The 19,113-nt window shown below is 41.7% G+C and overlaps 1 protein-coding gene across 4 annotated transcripts in view; it reads right to left on the bottom strand.

Moving 5' to 3' along the window:
- Positions 1-19,113, bottom strand: part of soga1 (suppressor of glucose, autophagy associated 1) — a 70,467-nt gene that overhangs the window by 12,315 nt on the left and 39,039 nt on the right. For 2 of the 4 annotated variants that reach the window (XM_044038976.1, XM_044038978.1), the window contains exons 5-11: positions 11,340-11,402; positions 6,888-7,055; positions 6,585-6,738; positions 5,294-5,864; positions 4,600-4,906; positions 3,413-3,646; positions 1,296-1,433 (exon numbers count right to left, since the gene is read on the bottom strand). In XM_044038976.1, coding sequence (XP_043894911.1) covers positions 1,296-1,433; positions 3,413-3,646; positions 4,600-4,906; positions 5,294-5,864; positions 6,585-6,738; positions 6,888-7,055; positions 11,340-11,402 — 1,635 coding nt within the window. The remainder of the gene's footprint in view (positions 1-1,295; positions 1,434-3,412; positions 3,647-4,599; positions 4,907-5,293; positions 5,865-6,584; positions 6,739-6,887; positions 7,056-11,339; positions 11,403-19,113) is intronic. The other 2 variants (XM_044038977.1, XM_044038979.1) reach the window with 2 other exon arrangements.

The raw sequence follows: 19,113 nt of genomic DNA, 5'->3' as shown, positions 1-19,113 counted from the left end.
ATGTCAGTTTTGTGCTCAAACCCCTTTTCAGATCACACCTCGCTACTGTACATCCACACCTCCTCCCTCTCATGCCTCATTTGGCTGCTGAGTGAGTGCGATCCATCGACCCACCACTGAACCACTAATGTCCTCTTTCACTCTCCACTGGGCTCAGCAGCCCCTGCCCTCCACCACCCTCCAAAACAAGACCACACTATAAGCATGACATCATATATGATCTACTATAACAGCTCACTTTGATGAACTTGCAATACAGCTGTGGTCTATAAAGTGTTAAATATCGGTGTCCAGGTGCAGGGCGCAGCGAATTTCAGAGTGATTCCAGAAAGTTGCTGGAGAGAAACAGTAAAAGCATGTTATTCATCATAAAGCAAGCTGTATTTTTGAGCTTTGATCAGAGTTTCCCCCGCTTACATTCTTGATGCGAGGCTCACTGAATCCCTGCTCTTGCTTCATAATTATACCTTAGATCGATACGAAAGTGGACATGCATGTGGACGCTCCTCATTCTCAGCATGGAAACACATTTCCCAGATTTTCTGGATCAATAATATCTCAAACCTTCTTATTCTCCTTGTCTCTCATTCAGTTTTAATCTTCTCTTGTTCATCTTTGTTCGCGCACAAAGGTGCAGGCACACAAACCCCTGGTTACCATGGAGACACCAGTAAAAAGGTCAACCAAACAAAGGTCTCTTCTTCCTATCAGACCCACAGCTGACGATGAAGCCACCGTTTTTGTCTGACAGTCCTACGATGCTAAGATGATAAGAGTGGAAAGAGAACGTATATTTCCACAGGCATAATAAGAGTATATGCTTGTATTATACTGTATTTTAACCTTAAACTAAATGTTAAAATGTAGGTCTTCATTCACAGATGAACAGATAGACATGTCTGATGATCTCAACTTAAAGATCCAGTGTGTAACATTTAGCAGGGTGAATATGCAAGTCAGCTAACAATCTAGTGTGCATTTCACAATTTTCACAACAAACAAGAACAACAAAAAAACACTGTTTCAGAAAAGAAACATCATTTGATGTACCAAATTTGTACACATTGGACCTTTAATTTATGATGTTGACTGATGAAGAAGGCTGATATATATCGAACACTTAAAAATGCTAGTAATTTGACCGAGAGTGAGTATTTTTGTTAAACTAAATGTTATTAACTTCTAATGAGGACACTCAAAGACATATAGACCAGCGGTTCCCAACACACACACACACACACACACACACACACACACAGTCACATGTCAGTTTGAGCCCTGAAAGAGTGTCTTACCAGTGCATCATGGGTCGTCTCCTCTTGCTTCTCCATCTGGCTGTTTTCCTGCTTTTGCACATCGCTACTCTCTGATTGGCTGTTCTCTTCAGTTTGACTGTTCCCCTCTGGCTCTGATTGGTCCCTATAATCAGGCTGCTACACGCACGCATGGGCAAGTAAATGAAGAAAAATGAAACAAAAAGAACAAAAAAAAATCATCGAAGAGAGAGGGAGAGACAAGGGAGAGGTTGTGGAACAAAAAAAAGAAAGAGAAGGAGGAAATGACAGAAATAAAGACAACAATAAGAAAACAATACAACCGAGATGGTGTAGATACATGTGACAACATTCAGGAAAATAAAAATCGATGGAGCTCACAAGACAAAGAAAAGGATGTAGAGGAAGAAGAGCTTGGTCAGAGAGGAGAAGGAGAGAGTGGAGAAAAGAAAGAAGAGGAGGATGGAGGGTAGAATGAAGGGCTGAGGAGGAGTGGAAGAGAGAGACAGATGGGAAGACAGGGACAAAGAAGGAGAGATGAGGGGTGGGGGGGAATCGGAGAGAGAGGGAGATGAAGGAGATGAACAGGAAGTCAAGAGAGGGGAGTAAGGTGGTTAAGAGGAAATGTCCAGGGAGAGGAGAGAAGCAAAGGAGGAAGGGAAAGGGAATAAGAAGACAGCAGACAAGCAGTGAGGGAGATGGTGTGTGAAGGGTGGAAGAAAGGAGGTTTAAATAGAGGGAAAAGAGCAGATGGTAGTGAAGTGCAGAAACCGACGGTTATGGTGCCCGTGCAGAGGGAAGCGGGGTAGGGGATGAAGGAAAGGAGAGAAGGGAAGGAGAGATCGGTGGGGTGTTGGGACTCAGAATTGGCCTCTAATGGAGTCTAAACAGTGCAGTTTCCTCAGTCAAGACTACATAGCATCACAGCTTCCTCCATACGATCAGAATAGAAAACAAACAAATCACGATTCAATAAAAAAAAAAATAGTCTCACTAGTTCTCATTTGAAAACATATTTTTTAACATAACATTTTAATTTCACATAAGCTAATAAATTTGATAAGAAGTGATGATTGTCCTCAAGTGCTTCAAAATGTATAATCTGCAGTGCTGTAGAAAATGAAGCCAGTTGGATTAATTCAGTCCCTGTTGATGTGCCTTTAAAACTTTCTCAATCTCATAATGAATGTTATGTGGCCAATTATATACTTAAAAATACAGCAGATGTTCTCAGTAAATTAACCACAACCCAAAGATTTCCCAGCAGAGTTTGTTGTGTAACTGTATTTAGCTCAGACTTGTTGCCTCATGTGCAGCTTTTGCAACTCAAGAAAATACTCCTTCAGGTCATAATCCCAGTTTCTGACTCCTAGTTTTGTAATTTAAGGTACATTTAATACATTTAACATTGTTTTTTTCGCTACAATAAGTTCTTAAACAAAAACCTTGTGACAGACAAGAAGTAGTTGTTGTTGTTGTTTATTATTTACTAGCCAATTTAATAACGGGCACTGAATTATAAATGAGACTACAGTAAATCCATGAATTAAAAATTAAGTGATTTTTAAAAGAAAAGATTTACCGCTCTTCCACAGTGCAGTTAAACTCATACTGTGTGTTGAAGTGGTTTGGTGAAAATACATAAAAAAAAAATAAAAAAAAATACATGGTGCTTCACAACCTCACTATCTACAGGTAACAAACAGGCTCCATTTGAGGTCTAAATACCAGGTCAGGAGGGAATCCAAGAGCATGCAAAGGACATGAATGGACTGTGGAGAGGTTCACACAGGCTCAAATCTGACGACAAAGGCAGGATCAACCATGTACGCTCACGTTTGTTACTATTTTACAGGTTAAAATTATATCTCGTCTATTAGGCCAGACTGAATTAGATGATGGCTTGTGCGTCAGATTTGAGCATGCTGTGTAAAACCACCCTTCACTTTAAGAAGAGGCTAATGCAGCACGTTAAAATGTGATCAGGAGTGAGGTCCTAGACCACTCATCATTCTACAAAGCGGCAAAAGAAACTATAGAAACAAACACAACAAAATAAAAAAAAAAAGCCTGATGGTAAATGAAAGAGAAGGTGTGACAAGGAGTGAAGAGGAAGAGTGTGTTGTCTTGTCATTTACCTTCTCCTCTGCAGTATTAAGTCCATCCTGGTCATCTCCAGAGCAGATGAGTGAGGCGCAGGGTGAGGCTGGAGGAGAGGCTCCTTCCACCTGAGGGTCCCTCCCACCTGCTGGGGGTTTACCCACACAGTCTACCCGCTCTACAAAGGCCTGCAGCTGGCTGTTGAGTGCCTGAAGCCTGCTGGTCAGAGCACCAACCAGAGGTCGGTCTGCCAGGTCAGACAGCTCAGAGATCTGAAGGAGAAAGACAGAACAAATATTTGTCAGCAAACGGCTGGTCATTATTGGCTGACTGAGGGGGAAAACGTGAGCAGATTTATCATACGGTGCATGTGAAATTAACAATCAGAGCAAGAAAACGTGGCACGGAAGCTGCGGTTTGCTCTCTTTGAAAAGAAAAAGAAACATCTATTGTTGTATAAATAGATGTATAAAAATAAAGAGGCTATTAGCTCTATCTTCTTTAAGACTCTCTGTAATCTCATTGACCACAAAGGTTTTGTTTTCAGTGTTGTTTTTCAGATATTGAAAAGTGGAAGTTATAATTCTACAGCCATGAAATCAAAATAAATCCAGACAGCCTGATAATCATGACGGTCATAAGAGGGTTAAAGGGCTGGATTGTTTTTTCCTTTCCCCTTTCTTAAGCATTTCTAGATGCGCTCTCCCGATACACATGGATTGACTCATTCAATGGACAGTTTTTGGCAACCGGCATTGCGCGTCATCAGAAAATATACAGAAAAACAGTCTACTGCGGTGCACCACGCACAGAAAGTCAACTTGTACTCTACCACGTTTAAGTGCTTTACACTTGAGCTCATAATTATAATGGACACAGAAAACCAAATTAAGGAGACAATACTTTGTGAAGAGAAAATGAAGAAAGGAAACTATGAACTTATTGATTTCGAATCTTAAAAAAAGATTTATGAACTATTTATATCAAAGTTGATACAACGGAAACACCTCTGCACCTTAAAGTGATCATCATTCAGACTCTTCTAAATGAACGATGACCAAGTCTGACAAATAGCCAAAAAGAAACCAGTTTTTCTTCCATTGTTAATGGTTTTATTTAAGTGGGCTTCATGAAAAAGGTTTAAAAGGGGGTCTAATGAAACGGTCATCTTCATCTGACAGTAGAGTTCCATGGAGGAACAGTGCAGCAAACAGAGGACATGTACCTGGCTGTGAGGCTGAGGTTTCTCCAGGTCACACGCCTCTGCTGCTTCGTTACTGCAGACCTTGTGATAGATGGATGGAGAGGAGGAGGAGGAGAGGCAGTTTGACTCGGGGGAGGTCAGGAGCTGTATCGCTGTGGAAACCAGGCGAGCCTGGTCCCTCATGGCCAGCAAAGCATCATGGTCCTTTTGCCCTAGGCAACCAGGAAGTGGGGCTGCTGCGTCAGCATTGTCCTCGATGTTCTTTTTCCGTTCCTTGATCTCAAGGGCGTCATTCTCGCCCCCTACAGGCTCTCTGCGGTGGGGCGGGCTGAGGGGAAAACACAGAGAGCACCTTAACGACTTATTGTTCGTTTTAGTTTTTAAAAACTTAAATTAAAAGGCTAAAACTATGGACTGAAGTTTCACAGATTAATATGGACGAACTCCAACTGCTGAGTATGTATGTTTCTGGAGAAAGCGGTGAGATTACCTTTGACAAATATTATCTATCAATCTGCTGATACGGTCATTCATTATTTAAATTGGGCTTTTTAAAAGACATTTAATCTAGACGTCAGGCTAACACACAGACGTCTAGATTAAATGTCTTTTAAAAAATGTGATGGATAGCGATGAAATTTTGCCAAAACTTTCATGGTAAGCAGGTGAAACTAAAAGTGTATTAACGTAGAGTATATACATGTATAAAGCCCACCTGGTGGGGAGGCACTCGGCTGAGTCTCCAGCCTCTGCGTCCGTCTCCAGAGCTAGACGTAATGAGGACGATGAGGATGAGGAGGAAGGAGCGTGGTAGGAGGCCAGGTCACAGCGCTGCAGGTTGGACAGAAGGACTCGGTTCTCGTACTGCAGCTTCTTCACTTTTCCGTTCAGTTCTCCAATCTGAAGCCTCGCCAGGCTAAGCTCCTCCTCCTGGGCAGGGGGGTCTGTGCTGATAAGTACCGCCCCTTCCTGTATAGTGTGGACAGGGCTGTCATTGAGCAGCCCGTCCGCCAGCGACGTTAGCGAATTGGACGACAGCGTGGACATCAGCGGGGGGAGGTCAGATTTATAGCGGTTGATCTCGTTCATCAGGAGCTTGTTCTGCTCCTCCATCTCGATCAGTGACCTCCTCAGTAGCTCCGCCTCCTCCTCAACGAACTGCAGGTGTCTCTGGAGCTCCATGACGTTTTCAGATGAAGCCCCTCCTCCAAGAACCATGGCTCCTCCTGTGAGACCGAGGCCGACGCCGAGACTAGCACCAACCCCAGTGAGATCTTGAGGTCCATCTAAAACAAGAAAAAAATGATGATTGCACTATAATGGTTTATTGGGTACACACAATATAGTCCAACACAACCGTCCTTGTTTATGTCATAATGTCACAGAGGTGTTGACTCTGGTGCTGTAGTATTATACAAAGACCCACAGCTTGGACAAAATAGGGGTGTCAACTGACAATAAACATAGCCAAAATAAGCTGGTTGTAGCTTCATAATTATCAGACAATATGATGATTTGAACAAGATAAACTACATTTCAAAAAAAGGATTAAAACGTTAGCGACGCAAAAACAACCCAAGACGAATTAACAGTTGTAATACTGAGAAAACTTATCTAACCAACACCGAGTTCAATTGAGCCTGACCTACACCAGAGGATTTTCAAATGTGATTTGAAATGTTTTCAATGTTTTAATCCTGAGAAAGCACAGACCAGACAATCCAGACCAGGACCCCATGCTTGTTGTTAATCAATCGATTTCAGGGAGAAGATTCCAGGGATTTGGGATCTCACAGAAACTGTGTTTCAACTCACTCTCATTGGTTAATGAGAGAGAAGAAGAAACCTTTGGTTAACAGTAAAGTAAAACCTTTTGCCATTTGGAGATGGCTACTATTATGAATACATTAAAAAAAAAAAAAAGTTTACTCAGAGAGAACACATTTGGATAACAACGTACATATATACTCTCAATATTTGACCTATGAAACAGGTTTAAAAACTACCTTGTGGTCCCTTCATGTCTTCCATCTCTGCTCGCAGCCCCCGGTTCTCCACCTCCAGCTCTACAATACGTCGACTCAGCAGGTTGGCCTCCTCCTCCACCAGCTTCAGATGGACTCGAACCTCTGCCTCGCGGGTGTGTGGGGAGTCAGCAACCTGTGGACACAGGCGTTAAATAAGATGGGACATGAGCTAAATCAACTGGGTATCAAAACATCCTTTGGGACCTTAAGAATAAAGCACATCACTGTCAGTAAGCCAATAACAATGCAAGCATGCAAGGTCACGCTATTCTCCTCATCTACCTCCTCCACGGTGAGCGAGGCATCAACGTCTCCGTACAGCGACCTGTACTTGGCCAGCTCCTCCTTCATGGCCTCGCTGTCCTTCACCAGTTTGGTCAGCTTCTTGCACATCAGGGCCGATTCCTCTTTGGCAAAGTGGAGCTGACACTTGAGGTCTGAACTGTCCTCCTGCAGTGACGGGACAGAACATATGAAGAGATCACTGAGGTGAACACTGGTACAAAAACAGCTGTGCCACAGATATAGGCTGGCAATGACAGGCTGTAACTACTACTGAGACCGTAAATCAGTGGCTATTTCAAGATACGATTTATTTTACCGGGTTAGGGTTAGCCGTCACCAAATGTGAACTAGCCCTTCTGACTGATTTTCAAACTTCCACAAAAATTTATCTATGAATTTACATCTGATATTATAGGATAAAAACATATGGAACAGATGAAATAAAACAGTAACAGACAAATAAGCTTGCGATGTAAATAAAAAGGGGCTCATTCTGTGACAATGAAACCATTCATATGCAATTGAGGTAATTGTACACTCAAACACCCATCAGAATGTTTTCGATTTACATTTCTGCCAGATGTAAATATGTGCATCAAAATTGTACACACTGCACCTTTAAGTTACTAAGAAATAACTATGTGTGTGGTAAAGAACATAGAAAATAAATGAATTCATTTATAAATATACATTTTGTCAAAATATGGACACAGCAAAGGTCAAACAATGGAGCTGAAGATTAAAGACTCAACATCTGGTCAGTTAAACATGATCCACGGCTCATTACAATAGAGTAAGTCACCTGAGAACAATGAGGTCATAGTCCTGCTCCGTATATTCCATGTGAGACTCTCACAACAGACTTGTGTAAAAGAAGAAATCAGTCATTTGTGGTTTGCCTGAGATGACCCTTCAGCAGCGAAACATCCTGATGATATCCTTCTCTTAAGCTGGTGGCTGTGACGCCAGACTAATGACAATGTAGCACAGTGAGTGTGTAGGATGTGCAGTGTAGGCACCTAACGCGTTGTCCAAAACAACCTGAATAACAAACACTGTATATGATAATGAACGAAGGCTGTGTTTGTCAGGCCGTGGTGCTTTCACGTGCCACAGATGCAGCCGTAAATGTAAAAAGCATTAAGGATGACAGGTTGAGGTTATTTCAGTGTAATCATTTATATTTTTGATTTATTTAATAGTGGACCACTGATGCTTGTGCAGACGTGCACCAAACTCCTGGCTGACCTGAGGTGACCCCGTGCTCCCATCGCTCAGAAGCAGCTCTGTATTTGTTTTTACTGCTCGTGGACCGTTTCCAACCACATTAAGGGAAGACAGGCCAAACGATTTTATAACCATTTATGGTACGTGGTTAGAAGAGAGAGCTTAGCACTATAGCAGTGGCATGGAGAGGATAGAGAGGAGGAACTACCTCCTGCAGTTCTCTCAGTTCTTTTTTAAGGGAAAATAATTATTGAACAAACACTCCCAATATTGGATGATTCATTTGGTAATTGATTAATTGAATAATCGTTGCAGGTCTGCTCCTTGGTGACAGTTGAAAAACACATGCAATTGTGGTTTTCAACTTCTTTATGGACAGAAATGAATAAACACTTGACATATTTTAGGCAAAAGCAATAACAATAGAGGTTAACAGCTATGATGTGCCTCAAAGTGTGTTTGGACAATGCATCAACATGTAGATAAATATTGAATCTTTGTTTTATTTGATACTGAAGGACATTACTTTGCAATACATACTGTAATTTAATTATTGCCCAGTCTTAGGTTAAGGAAGAACTTTTTTTGGAAGTAGGAAGGCATAGAAAACAGGTTTCATTAGAATCCAGATTGAGGAAGTGATGAACAAACACAGGAGCTGCTGATTCATCTGCTGCATGTGGCATGTTTGGACAGAGTGTGATCCCCACAGGAAATGGGTCATAATTAACAAAGAGAGGCACAAACAGCACCAATCAAGAGCTGTGTGGCAGAAACACGCTTCAGTGATCAAATATGCAAGATATCTGGAGGCACCAGACAACCTGAACACGTCTGTGCTGTACTAACTTAAGCAGAAAATGTGAAAATCAAGGTTGATTTAATGAGGATCTGTTGACACTGATGCTCTCAAACGAGGGCGTCACACTGCAGAAGCTCCAGTGTTGACTGACATGTCAACAATGTTTTCATTTCATCTGTGTAATCATCGGAATCTATATTATGTTTTGGTGTTTTTACACACTCACACATTCATCCAGTTCATATCATATTGTGAAAGCACAGTTTAAACTGTGTGACCTCAAACTGCATCAAAAGCAAAAATCCTCTCTCAGCAGATACAGTTGTAAACCTTAACGTGTACAATGCCATAAAGTGCTGGTCATAAATGAGCTGTTTTATATCTTCCTCTTGGTGAAAATATTGACAAAAATATCTTTACATGCCCCTGAACAGGTTGAATAATTGCTTTTAATTTTACGTCTGTAGGCGATTGTGAGGCTTTATAATGGGGACAGCCTGAAGTAGTGATTAATTTTTATACCGTAATGAGATAAATATTGCTGTATCGTGTTAAATATGGAATAGAGTGAGCAGCTCAGAAGAGAAAAACAGCAACAGCTGCAGTGACAGGTGACAGTTGCCTCCGGCACTGAAGATCTGCTGTTATTAATTATCTACATTTCCCATTTTTTGATGAGTCACAGTTGAGTGGATCTGCCGGTTTCACTAAATGTATGAGGATCCAAAGAAACTGGTTTAAAATGGCAATAACAGATAACTGACCCCTCTTCCTTTCATTCAACATACTGTATTTCACTCATTCAGTCTGACTCATTGTTACCTCCACCAAGTGGAATAGGTTACGGTCTGTCGGCTGAACTGATGCCCAGGAGCGTCAGATGCAAATTAGCTCAAAATATGACACGGGTGCAATTATTTATAATAGCACATTGTCCCTGTAAAGATAAACAATGTGTAATGAAATACAAACGCGGGGTGTGAACGTGGGAAGACCACATTCAACTCTGGAGCAGATCCAGTTGAAAGGGGGAGGATGCAAGCACTGCAGCTCTGTGCAGGATGACACACAAAACCAGCAGCAAATAACACCAACATCTGACACAGATGTTATGTTGTCCTCTCTGCTGTGTGTCTTAGAGACGTCTTCTGGCATACACACTGACAGGATCTGTAGTGTCAATTAAGAGCAAAACCAGGTCCTAGGCTTCGGCTGACCAAATAAATGGAAGTCAGTGCAGTGTCCTAACAAGAATAGCTGTGCAAACTTGTATGTATGTATGTGTGTGTGTGTGTGTGTGTGTGTGTGTGTGTGTGTGTGTGTGTTCTTGTATGGGTCTCTATGTGAGGACCAAAAACTTAAAAACCTAAGGGAGTGAGGACATTTTGGGAAAGTGAGGACATTATGCCTGGTCCTCACGTTCTGTCACCCCTTAAAAGAGCTTTTTGATGGGGGACTTGGTGATGGGGTTAGAATTGGGTTTACGTTAGGTCAAAGGTTAGGCATTTATGGCGCTTTTCCACCGTACAGTTCTAGCACTACTCGGCTCGGCATGAGCTGCACAGTTAGGTATCAGGCACGTAGCTTTTCATTACTATAGTACCTCCTCACTATTGGCTGGGTCCGTGTGAAACTGCAGTGACGTGGTTTTATGCGTTACCCAAACACACAAACTCTTGTAATGGCTTGTAAAGTGGTCGTTTTGAAGAAGCAAGTGAAAGTCAGACGGCTACAGTCTGTGTTGATTCCTCAGGTTTCAGGCATCTATGGTCACTGGTGAGTGCTGTTTTTGTATTTCCATAAAGATGTTTTATTGCTACACTTGATTATTTATGCTATATGTTAAGGTTTGACAGTTGTAACCTATTGACTTGGTTGAGCATAGACTATGTTCCTTATTTAGCATTTGTGAAATGTATCAATTGTGTTGATTAGAGAGGAATAGTTGGGACAATTCTAATGTCCTTTATTTCTTCCCATTTTAAAGGCTCAGTAAAGCACTACGAGGGGGTGCCTGTGCATCTGTTCATCTGTGCATCTTTGTTCATGTCAAATAAACGTGTAAACGGACAATCCTGCCTCCTGTGTCCTCACCCGACAGCCCATATCGTTGGCTAGATTGCCCAAGCACAAGAACTTCATTACGAGACAAGAAAATATTGACATTCGACCTTTGCTAAATGTTGGAGATTAATGCATGTTTTCAGGATTTCAGGAAGTCATTTTAACCAATCTACAGTTCGGCATTGTTGGCTTTGATTCTTGTGTTGGACATCGCGCTCATGACTCTTCCAGTGGCGACACTCTCTGACCAATCACTGGCCATCTGTTGACGTCACATTTTAGTATTGGCTCAGCTCGCTTGGAACCTGCTTGGAATGCTGCACAGACGTGTGTGTGTTTCTGTTTGTGTGTCTTACCTGTGGACCGGGCTTTTTGTCAGGTTTGTTGTTTGGTCGTGCTCCTCTTTTCTTCTGGGAGTTCTGCAACAAAGACGAACACAGAGTCTCATTAGTAACCAACACTGACACCACGTTGACAGTGGTCTGTTTTCAATCAAATGATGAATGAGTTTAATCTGAAACTAAACAATACCAGTCACCTCCATTCTCACCCTCTTTCATCATCTTTTAATGCAAAAAAAACTCTTAAAATACATAATTTAGAAAAATTAACAGCTAAAAAATGTCTTCCAAAAGAGCTTTTGCCATAATAATTTTCAGTTGACTAACGATTTCTCCTTCATACACCAGTTGACATGGATCACAGTCAGTTACCAATGTGGATTTTTTTGAACATTTGTTGTACATTCAATCCTGTTTTACTTTGTATTGAAGGATTTTATCTTTAATTTTATTTATTATCACACAATTGCAGAGAAACGTTGACAGTTCTCAGCACTTGAGAAACACATGTTCATATTGTTCACCTTTGAGTAAAAGAGATATTTATTTTATATCTAGTTTGCAAGCAGAGAGAAAATTGACAATTTTTCCCATTTGTTTATATTTTTGGACAAAAATACAACTGTGACGAATGGTTTCAAATATTTTAAAAGACAGTTTAATCCTGAGTTTAAAGGCTTCAGCATGACTGCAAGTAATTGCTAGAATAAATAACTGGTTTTCACACACAATTATTGGATATTGTACAGCAGAGTTCCTCCCCGTCTCTCTCATGTCATTGCTATGGTGATGCCGATCAATCCCATGATTTTAATTACCACATCGACACGGATAAGAGTGTGAAATTACAGCTGTGAGATCAAGAGAAGCCTCCAGACATAGATCAGAGACATACAGCATGATCTAATAACAGGAGCAAAAAGCGGGTTCAGTATGTAAATAATTCGTCTCACACACACACACACACACACAAACACAAACACAAACACACACACGATCCTGTGCACATCCAAGTATCTGCTCAATACATCATACTCTCATAAATCACTATCATTCCTTCTCTTTAGAGCCAAGACCGACCCCAGACACACACACACACACACACACACACACACTGCAGTGCAAGCTTATCTAGCTCAGACCGTTTCCATAGAAACAAGCTACTCTCTCTCTCTCTCTCTCTCTCTCTCTCTCTCTCTCCCTCCCTCTCTGCAAAGGACTGCCAACAACAAAAGAAAGAAAAAGGGGGACGGACTATAAACAAATAACACATGGGTTATGTTTATTATTGGCCTCCTAAAATATATAAAGTGAATAATTTGTTAAAAATAAAAAGGACTTTTCTAAACGATGCCTCTCCATGTCTTCATCCCTTCATCACTCTTTGGGCTATTTCCTTATATTTTCCTCTTGTCCGTCCCTTTGCTCCTCTTTGTCGCCTCCTCCCAGTCTCCTATTCATCAGGGGTCAACCGGTCCACAGTATTATTGGATGTAAACCCACTGATCAATAAGCCTGACCGGTAGCGGAACCATTTCAGATTGGGAGGTCGAAGAGATTCCAGGACTATCAGATGAGGCTTTTAAGCTGAGCAGTGTTGAGTTTCCGATGGAAACAGAGAGGGAGCTCATGACGATGCATATCTCACCAACACTCATCACCAGCATGAGTGAAATATGATCTGCATTTCAAAAAGAAACACAAGAGGTGTGCTGGATGAAGACTATTAGAGATAGTAATTATGGGTTTGTAGAGAGTTCTGCACTGACTTGCCATAATTATGACATTTACACATTAAAGTAAAAAAAAAAAAACAGCTCATCACAAACCTGTCCAGCCTAAAGCACAAAAGGCTTGTTTAACGCCAAACTTGCCTGAACTGAAATGTCTTCGGGTTGCCACAAGTTACGAGATTCATGGGCAGGAAAATCACAGCCTAAACTATTATAGTAGTAATTCATTGAAGAAAGAGCTGAAATATGATGAGTCAACAAGATAATCGGTATCCATATCCGTCCCATTCTTTTCTTTGTTACGTGCGCACCAGTCACACTTGGTCCGAGGCTTGAAACTGCAACGCTAATTCCGCACTTTTTAGACCCACTCGTAGGGGGACGGGACCTCATTCCCAGAACGTAAACAGTGTCCGCCATCTTTGCTAACAGGACCAAGTATCACTGGTGGGCACGTAACAAAGAAAAGTGTGAAGATAATTCTGTGTTCGTACCACTTCACATCAGACTGCGGCCAGCGGTCGCTGTATTTAGTCAGCGAACGTATTTCACCGACGTACAAACACACACATTGTTAAGAAAAGGTCACATAGAGCTCATAACTGACCATTCTGACACGTCCTAATTAAAAATATTTGTTCAGTACATCCTCCATGACTGGAGCACAGACTCAGTCTGATACAGTCACATACAGCAGCAGCTTATGCAGCTCACCGCTGGCGATCAGCGGTGGTGATCAGTGGTGCTGTCCCTAAGTATCCATGGGTCGGAGGTCTCTTCCTGTGACGGCACTGTCTGTGAAAATCAGTTAAAAAGACTTAGGGACAGTACCGCTGATCGCCAGCGGCGAGCTGCCAATTTATGCAGCAGCAGCTTATGCAGGAATGGAACAGGAGCTGAGCGGGTGAGCGGTGTAAAGAGGACAAATCCGAAACCCCCTGGAAGAAGCAGGTGTGTGTTTGCCTGTGTCTCATTTGCATATAAAGGGACCATGCACAAAACCGAGCGTTCTGAAAGGGGTGGATTTAGCAGGGTTATTGAACTGCTATGACGCTTCATCCTTATGGTATGTTGACCAAAGCATGTGACTGACATGTTCATTAGGACACCAGGGAACTATTTTAATTGGGGAAATAGGGTATAATATATCCCCTTTAAGGTTATGATATCAGTGTCGAACATGAAAAAAAAATAGTTCCGAACCATCTTGAGTTGCGCGGCTAAAAGTCAAACTGGTGAATAAATATGAAATATGATAAACAGCAGCTGACACTAATAAAGACATGAACACAAAGCGCGAGGATCAGCTCCTGTTGATCCATGCGGGTCGGTTTAAAAGGAAGCCACTTCATTTCTTCTGTCGCACAACTCAAGTGCCACTCTTACTTGTATGAATTATACAAAGGCAACACACGCAGGTTCACGCAGCTACCCTTTTAAGGTCCTCACCCACAGCCTAAAACAAAGCATCATCCCTAACCCTTAACCTTTACCAGTTAATGCCTAACCCTAACCCTTTACTAACCACAATTCAAATCTTATTCCTAAAAAAAAGAGCTTCTGCCTCACTAGGACCAGGTTTAGGTCTCCACTCGGACTGCTGGTCCTGACAAGGTCAGTGTTTATATCTCAGAAAATGTCCTCACAAGGTAACATATACAAGCACACACTCACACACGGGCCTGGAACTCGTGTTTCTGAGGTCTTTGGTTTCACTGCAGATAGCAGGTTGAATTCCATGTTATCTGACCTGAACATATTCAACAGCCTCAGGCTGCATCTCCACACTTCTCACCACATTTGACAATAACAACACTGTGGATTTTATACAAAAGAAATGCTGATGCAAAAAAAAGAAGATAAATAAGCCACAAGATGTCTAAAAAAGAGAGCGAGAGAGAGAGAGAGGGGCAGCAGATGGATTTGCACAACAAGCTCTCTTTTGCTGTCCTGATGACAGACGGACGGACAGAAACTGATCGAGAGTGAAAGAGAAATAGGGAGCGATGGTCGGTGACTGTGAGAAAAAGAGAGGAAGACACTTAACAACAGTGATAACAGAGAGGGGGAAAAACCAAGAGTGACAGAGAGTGAGAGATATTGTCATTCCTGCATCATGGAAGAGGAGGCACAGCAGCAAGAACTCTCCCCCCTTCTGATAAAATGTGGCAATGACATACGACCTTTGTAAGACTGTAAACACTGAGCAAATGAGAAGTTACTACAATGTTGAAACTTGTCATAATGCCAACATTACAGTGTGTCATAAAGAGAAAAGATGCAAATCTAAAACAAGCTGGATGGAGAAGTGATGGCTATCGAGTGAAAGCAAGACACAAAGTATTGTGTTTTTTTGTTTTGGTTTTATCTACACATCTAGTGATCTGGTTTCCACATACAGTAGTTGTGAGTTTAAGTGACGCCCTGTCACACAAGTGAACGGACAATAGATGAGATTGGTCTCTGACAATGGGAGACACTGACAAAGGGAGGAAGCAGCACTCATGGACAGACTCACCTGAAGCAACTATGGGCATTAAATACTGAGAGAAGGAGCAGAGCAGAGAGGGCGGCTGTATGTATGGATTATATATATTACAGATGGAGTACAACACCTAACCTAAATATTTAGCTTTACGTTATTGCATGAAGCAGTGTGTTAAAAATACGAGACAGAGCGTAATCCAAGGAAACAACAATAATCACTCAGGTAACAAAAACAAAATCATCAGCTCAAGTGAAGTCGAGTCGACTCGTGTCAAACAGCTGAACCCACAGTGGTTCTATAAAAACAGAGCACGCCGGATACATTTTCTCTGTCCAAATTCGACCAACGCCGGAAGCTGTTGATATGAGCTGCATTGACTTTGTCTTACACTGTCCCCCGTGCACATGTGTTACCATGGTTACCGCTCGTTATCCCTATACAGACGCACACAGAGTAACTGACTGTCAATACGCACATGGATCTATAATAAAATATGTATACACTGCTTCACATGAAGTGGCAGCAGTAACCTAACCGACACAAACATCAATACATCCTAATAACAAATGTGGCAGATTTTGGGCCACCTTGTGGTGAGCTTGCAGATTGCGGCCAGAATAGGCCTTCTTCCATGTTGTACAGGCAAATAATACAATGTGATTGTTTGGACATTTACATTGGCTATTGCAACTGTATGTTAAGGTATATGTCTCCATCTAACACCAATGTTTGGCTGCTCCATTAATAAGATAAAAATTTTAATACAATGTTAATGAGGTTGATGTGTGGTTTTTAACTGAATGTGGTATCAATCCTCTAACTCAAAAGAAAAGAATCATTTTTTGCTGGGAATTTCTAAGCAGATGTCTGAAACACTAAACCACACTAACATCTTGTTTCCTAACAGACACAGACACTCGCTAAGCCAGGGGACATTTCCCCCTGACATTTAAAACTATTTAGTTTCTCCACTCTTCCGACAGGTGAACTCAACCATTAGTTTGGAAAACACCCATGACCTTTTTACCGTGACAAATCAAATGTTTCCTGGACATGCATGTCTTAGTGTTTTATTTTTTTTTGTTCCACAGATAAAATTCCACAAATGTCACAAAATGTTCTGATTGGGCAGATATTAGAACGAGAATGCTGATGGAAAGTGTGTGTGACTGTGTGTGGACAAATCAATTTATTTGCAGTTAATGCAGCAACCCACACATACACACACACACTCACTCACTGCATTTCCAGCAAAGGGCAAGTCTCTGCCTGAACAAACAGGACACTCTAATTTCATCACCGAGACATAAACTGGAGTCTCAGTCTAACACAACACAGTGCACAAATGGTTGCATAATCAGTGTGTGTGTGTGTGTGTGTGTGAGAGAGAGAGAGAGAGAGCACAGGGAAGGAGAAGGGGAGAGCGAGTGACGATGACACCGACTGAAGGAGATAATTAAACAACACTACAGCTCTGACAAAACAAAACAACACATCAGAGCAGCAGAGTCTGTAAGCTTTAACAAACATTTAATTTCATTTTAATGAGGACAGGAAAACAGTGAATCCAATGAATGTTTTTCCTCTTTTATTTACAATAAGCAAATTCATGAACACTAAATGGTGCTTTCTCTTCAAGTCCTGCTGTTTAGCAGGTCAACGCTGTCCAATTATCACCATATTAACATAAACATGGATGCCTGTAACGCGATGAGCCGAATCTAATATCATATTTATCCTGAGTCCCAGTCAGCAACAACTTGGACTGAATTCCTGAATGTAAATGCAGCATTAAGTCTTATCTGCAGGCAGAGGGAAGCAGCTCGGATTCAGGGGAGCAACACCAGAGCAGAGCGGATAAGACAAAGCAACAACAGCAGCATTTCCACACACACATACACACACATACTTTCTCTGTGTGCTCAGCCCACTGCCACACACTCAGTCTCATTCCTTAACACGCACAGTCTGTGAAAACATTGTAAACAACAGCACCAGTGCAGAGTTTAGAAATAAAACGGACACTTCACTGCCAAGGTCTGCTGCGATGTTACTGTGTGGAGTTTACATGTTCTCCTCGTGTCTGTGTGGAGTTTACATGTTCTCCCCGTGTCTGTGTGGAGTTTGTTCTCCTTGTGTCTGTGACATGTTCTCCTTGTGTCTGTGTGGAGTTACATGTGTCTGTGTGGACATGTTCTCCTGTCTGTGTGAGTTTACATGTTCTCCCCGTGTCTAGTTTACATGTTCTCCCGTGTCTGTGTGGAGTTTAAGTTCATGTCTCCCGTGTCTGTGTGGAGTTTACATGTTCTCCACAAGTTCTCCAAAGTTAGAACAAGTTTACATGTTCTCCCCGTGTCTGTGTGGAGTTTACATGTTCTCCAAAGGTCCATTTCACTGCATGAGGTCACAACAACAACACTGCCTTATTCAGAAAATGGATTGAGGAAAAAAAACCCAGGGAACACGTGGAATGTTGAAGCATTTCCACTTGTGTATTTAGAATTGAGCTGACGTCACCTTATAGTCAAATGCAACACAAAGTTCTCTTTCTTACACACACACACACACACACACAATCACAGTGTATTGCAGCTATTATTTTAAAGACGCTCACTGACTTATAAGGACAAAGACTTGTCCCTAACCTCAACCTAACCAATCAAGAGTTGAGGAAGCGTTTAGGTGCGTCCTGTAATATGCACACAAATGTTCTTTATTAGAGCAGCTATAGAAATGCTGTTTGGACACAGACGTGGAGAGTATGACTCTGTTTCTCTCTGTTGCCTCTGGTTGTCAGAGAGATAAGATGACCTTAGCAGAATGAGACAGAATCATACAAGCAGAGGAAACCATTGCCCACGCTGATGCTCAGACTGATTCACGAGGAAAATCCATCTCATCTGAATCAATTAGGTTCACATTAGATCAATCGTCTCTTGTACAGTCTTTCTAGTGTGGGATAATTATTATTATATTAATACTCTGAGACATTTTCTGCATGTTATACATTTTGCCTGCCAATGACTGTTGGTTTCACTTTTGAATCCAATAAATCATCAACACTGTGTGTAACCATTAGATATTAACAATTAAAACCCGAGGTTTCCACCTTCACTGTTATCTTTTTTTCTTTGTTTTCAGTTGTGCAAAGGAACAGTGACATGATGCAACACAACAGTAATTCAGATCACATCCGCGTGTGTGTGTGTGTGTGTGTGTGTGTGTGTGTGTGTGTGCAGCTAAAGCTAAGAGAGTGAGTGGACAATTACCATACCATTAGCATCGCATTACCACAGCATCACTGACAGCCGGTGAATATGAGATACCACACATCCCCTCCATGTCATGTGTTCTCCGTCTCCATGTTTTCCCTTTCTCCAATAAATTATCAAGACAACAATGGAGAGGAGAGGAGAGGAGAGGAGGAGAAGAGATGAGATTTGCAATTCTTTGTTAGCAGAACCACTGTTCACTTCCAGCCATTTCCATTAGAGAAAAGCTTGTGTGTGTGTGTGTGTGTGTGTGTGTGTGTGTGTGTGTGTGTGTGTGTGTGTGTCTCAGACACTCT

The sequence above is a fragment of the Solea senegalensis genome, linkage group LG11 (assembly GCF_019176455.1).
Source record: "Solea senegalensis isolate Sse05_10M linkage group LG11, IFAPA_SoseM_1, whole genome shotgun sequence".
Classification (NCBI taxonomy): domain Eukaryota; kingdom Metazoa; phylum Chordata; class Actinopteri; order Pleuronectiformes; family Soleidae; genus Solea; species Solea senegalensis.
The sequence above is the reverse complement of the archived record's forward strand: the minus strand, read 5'-3'. Positions and strand labels throughout refer to the sequence as shown.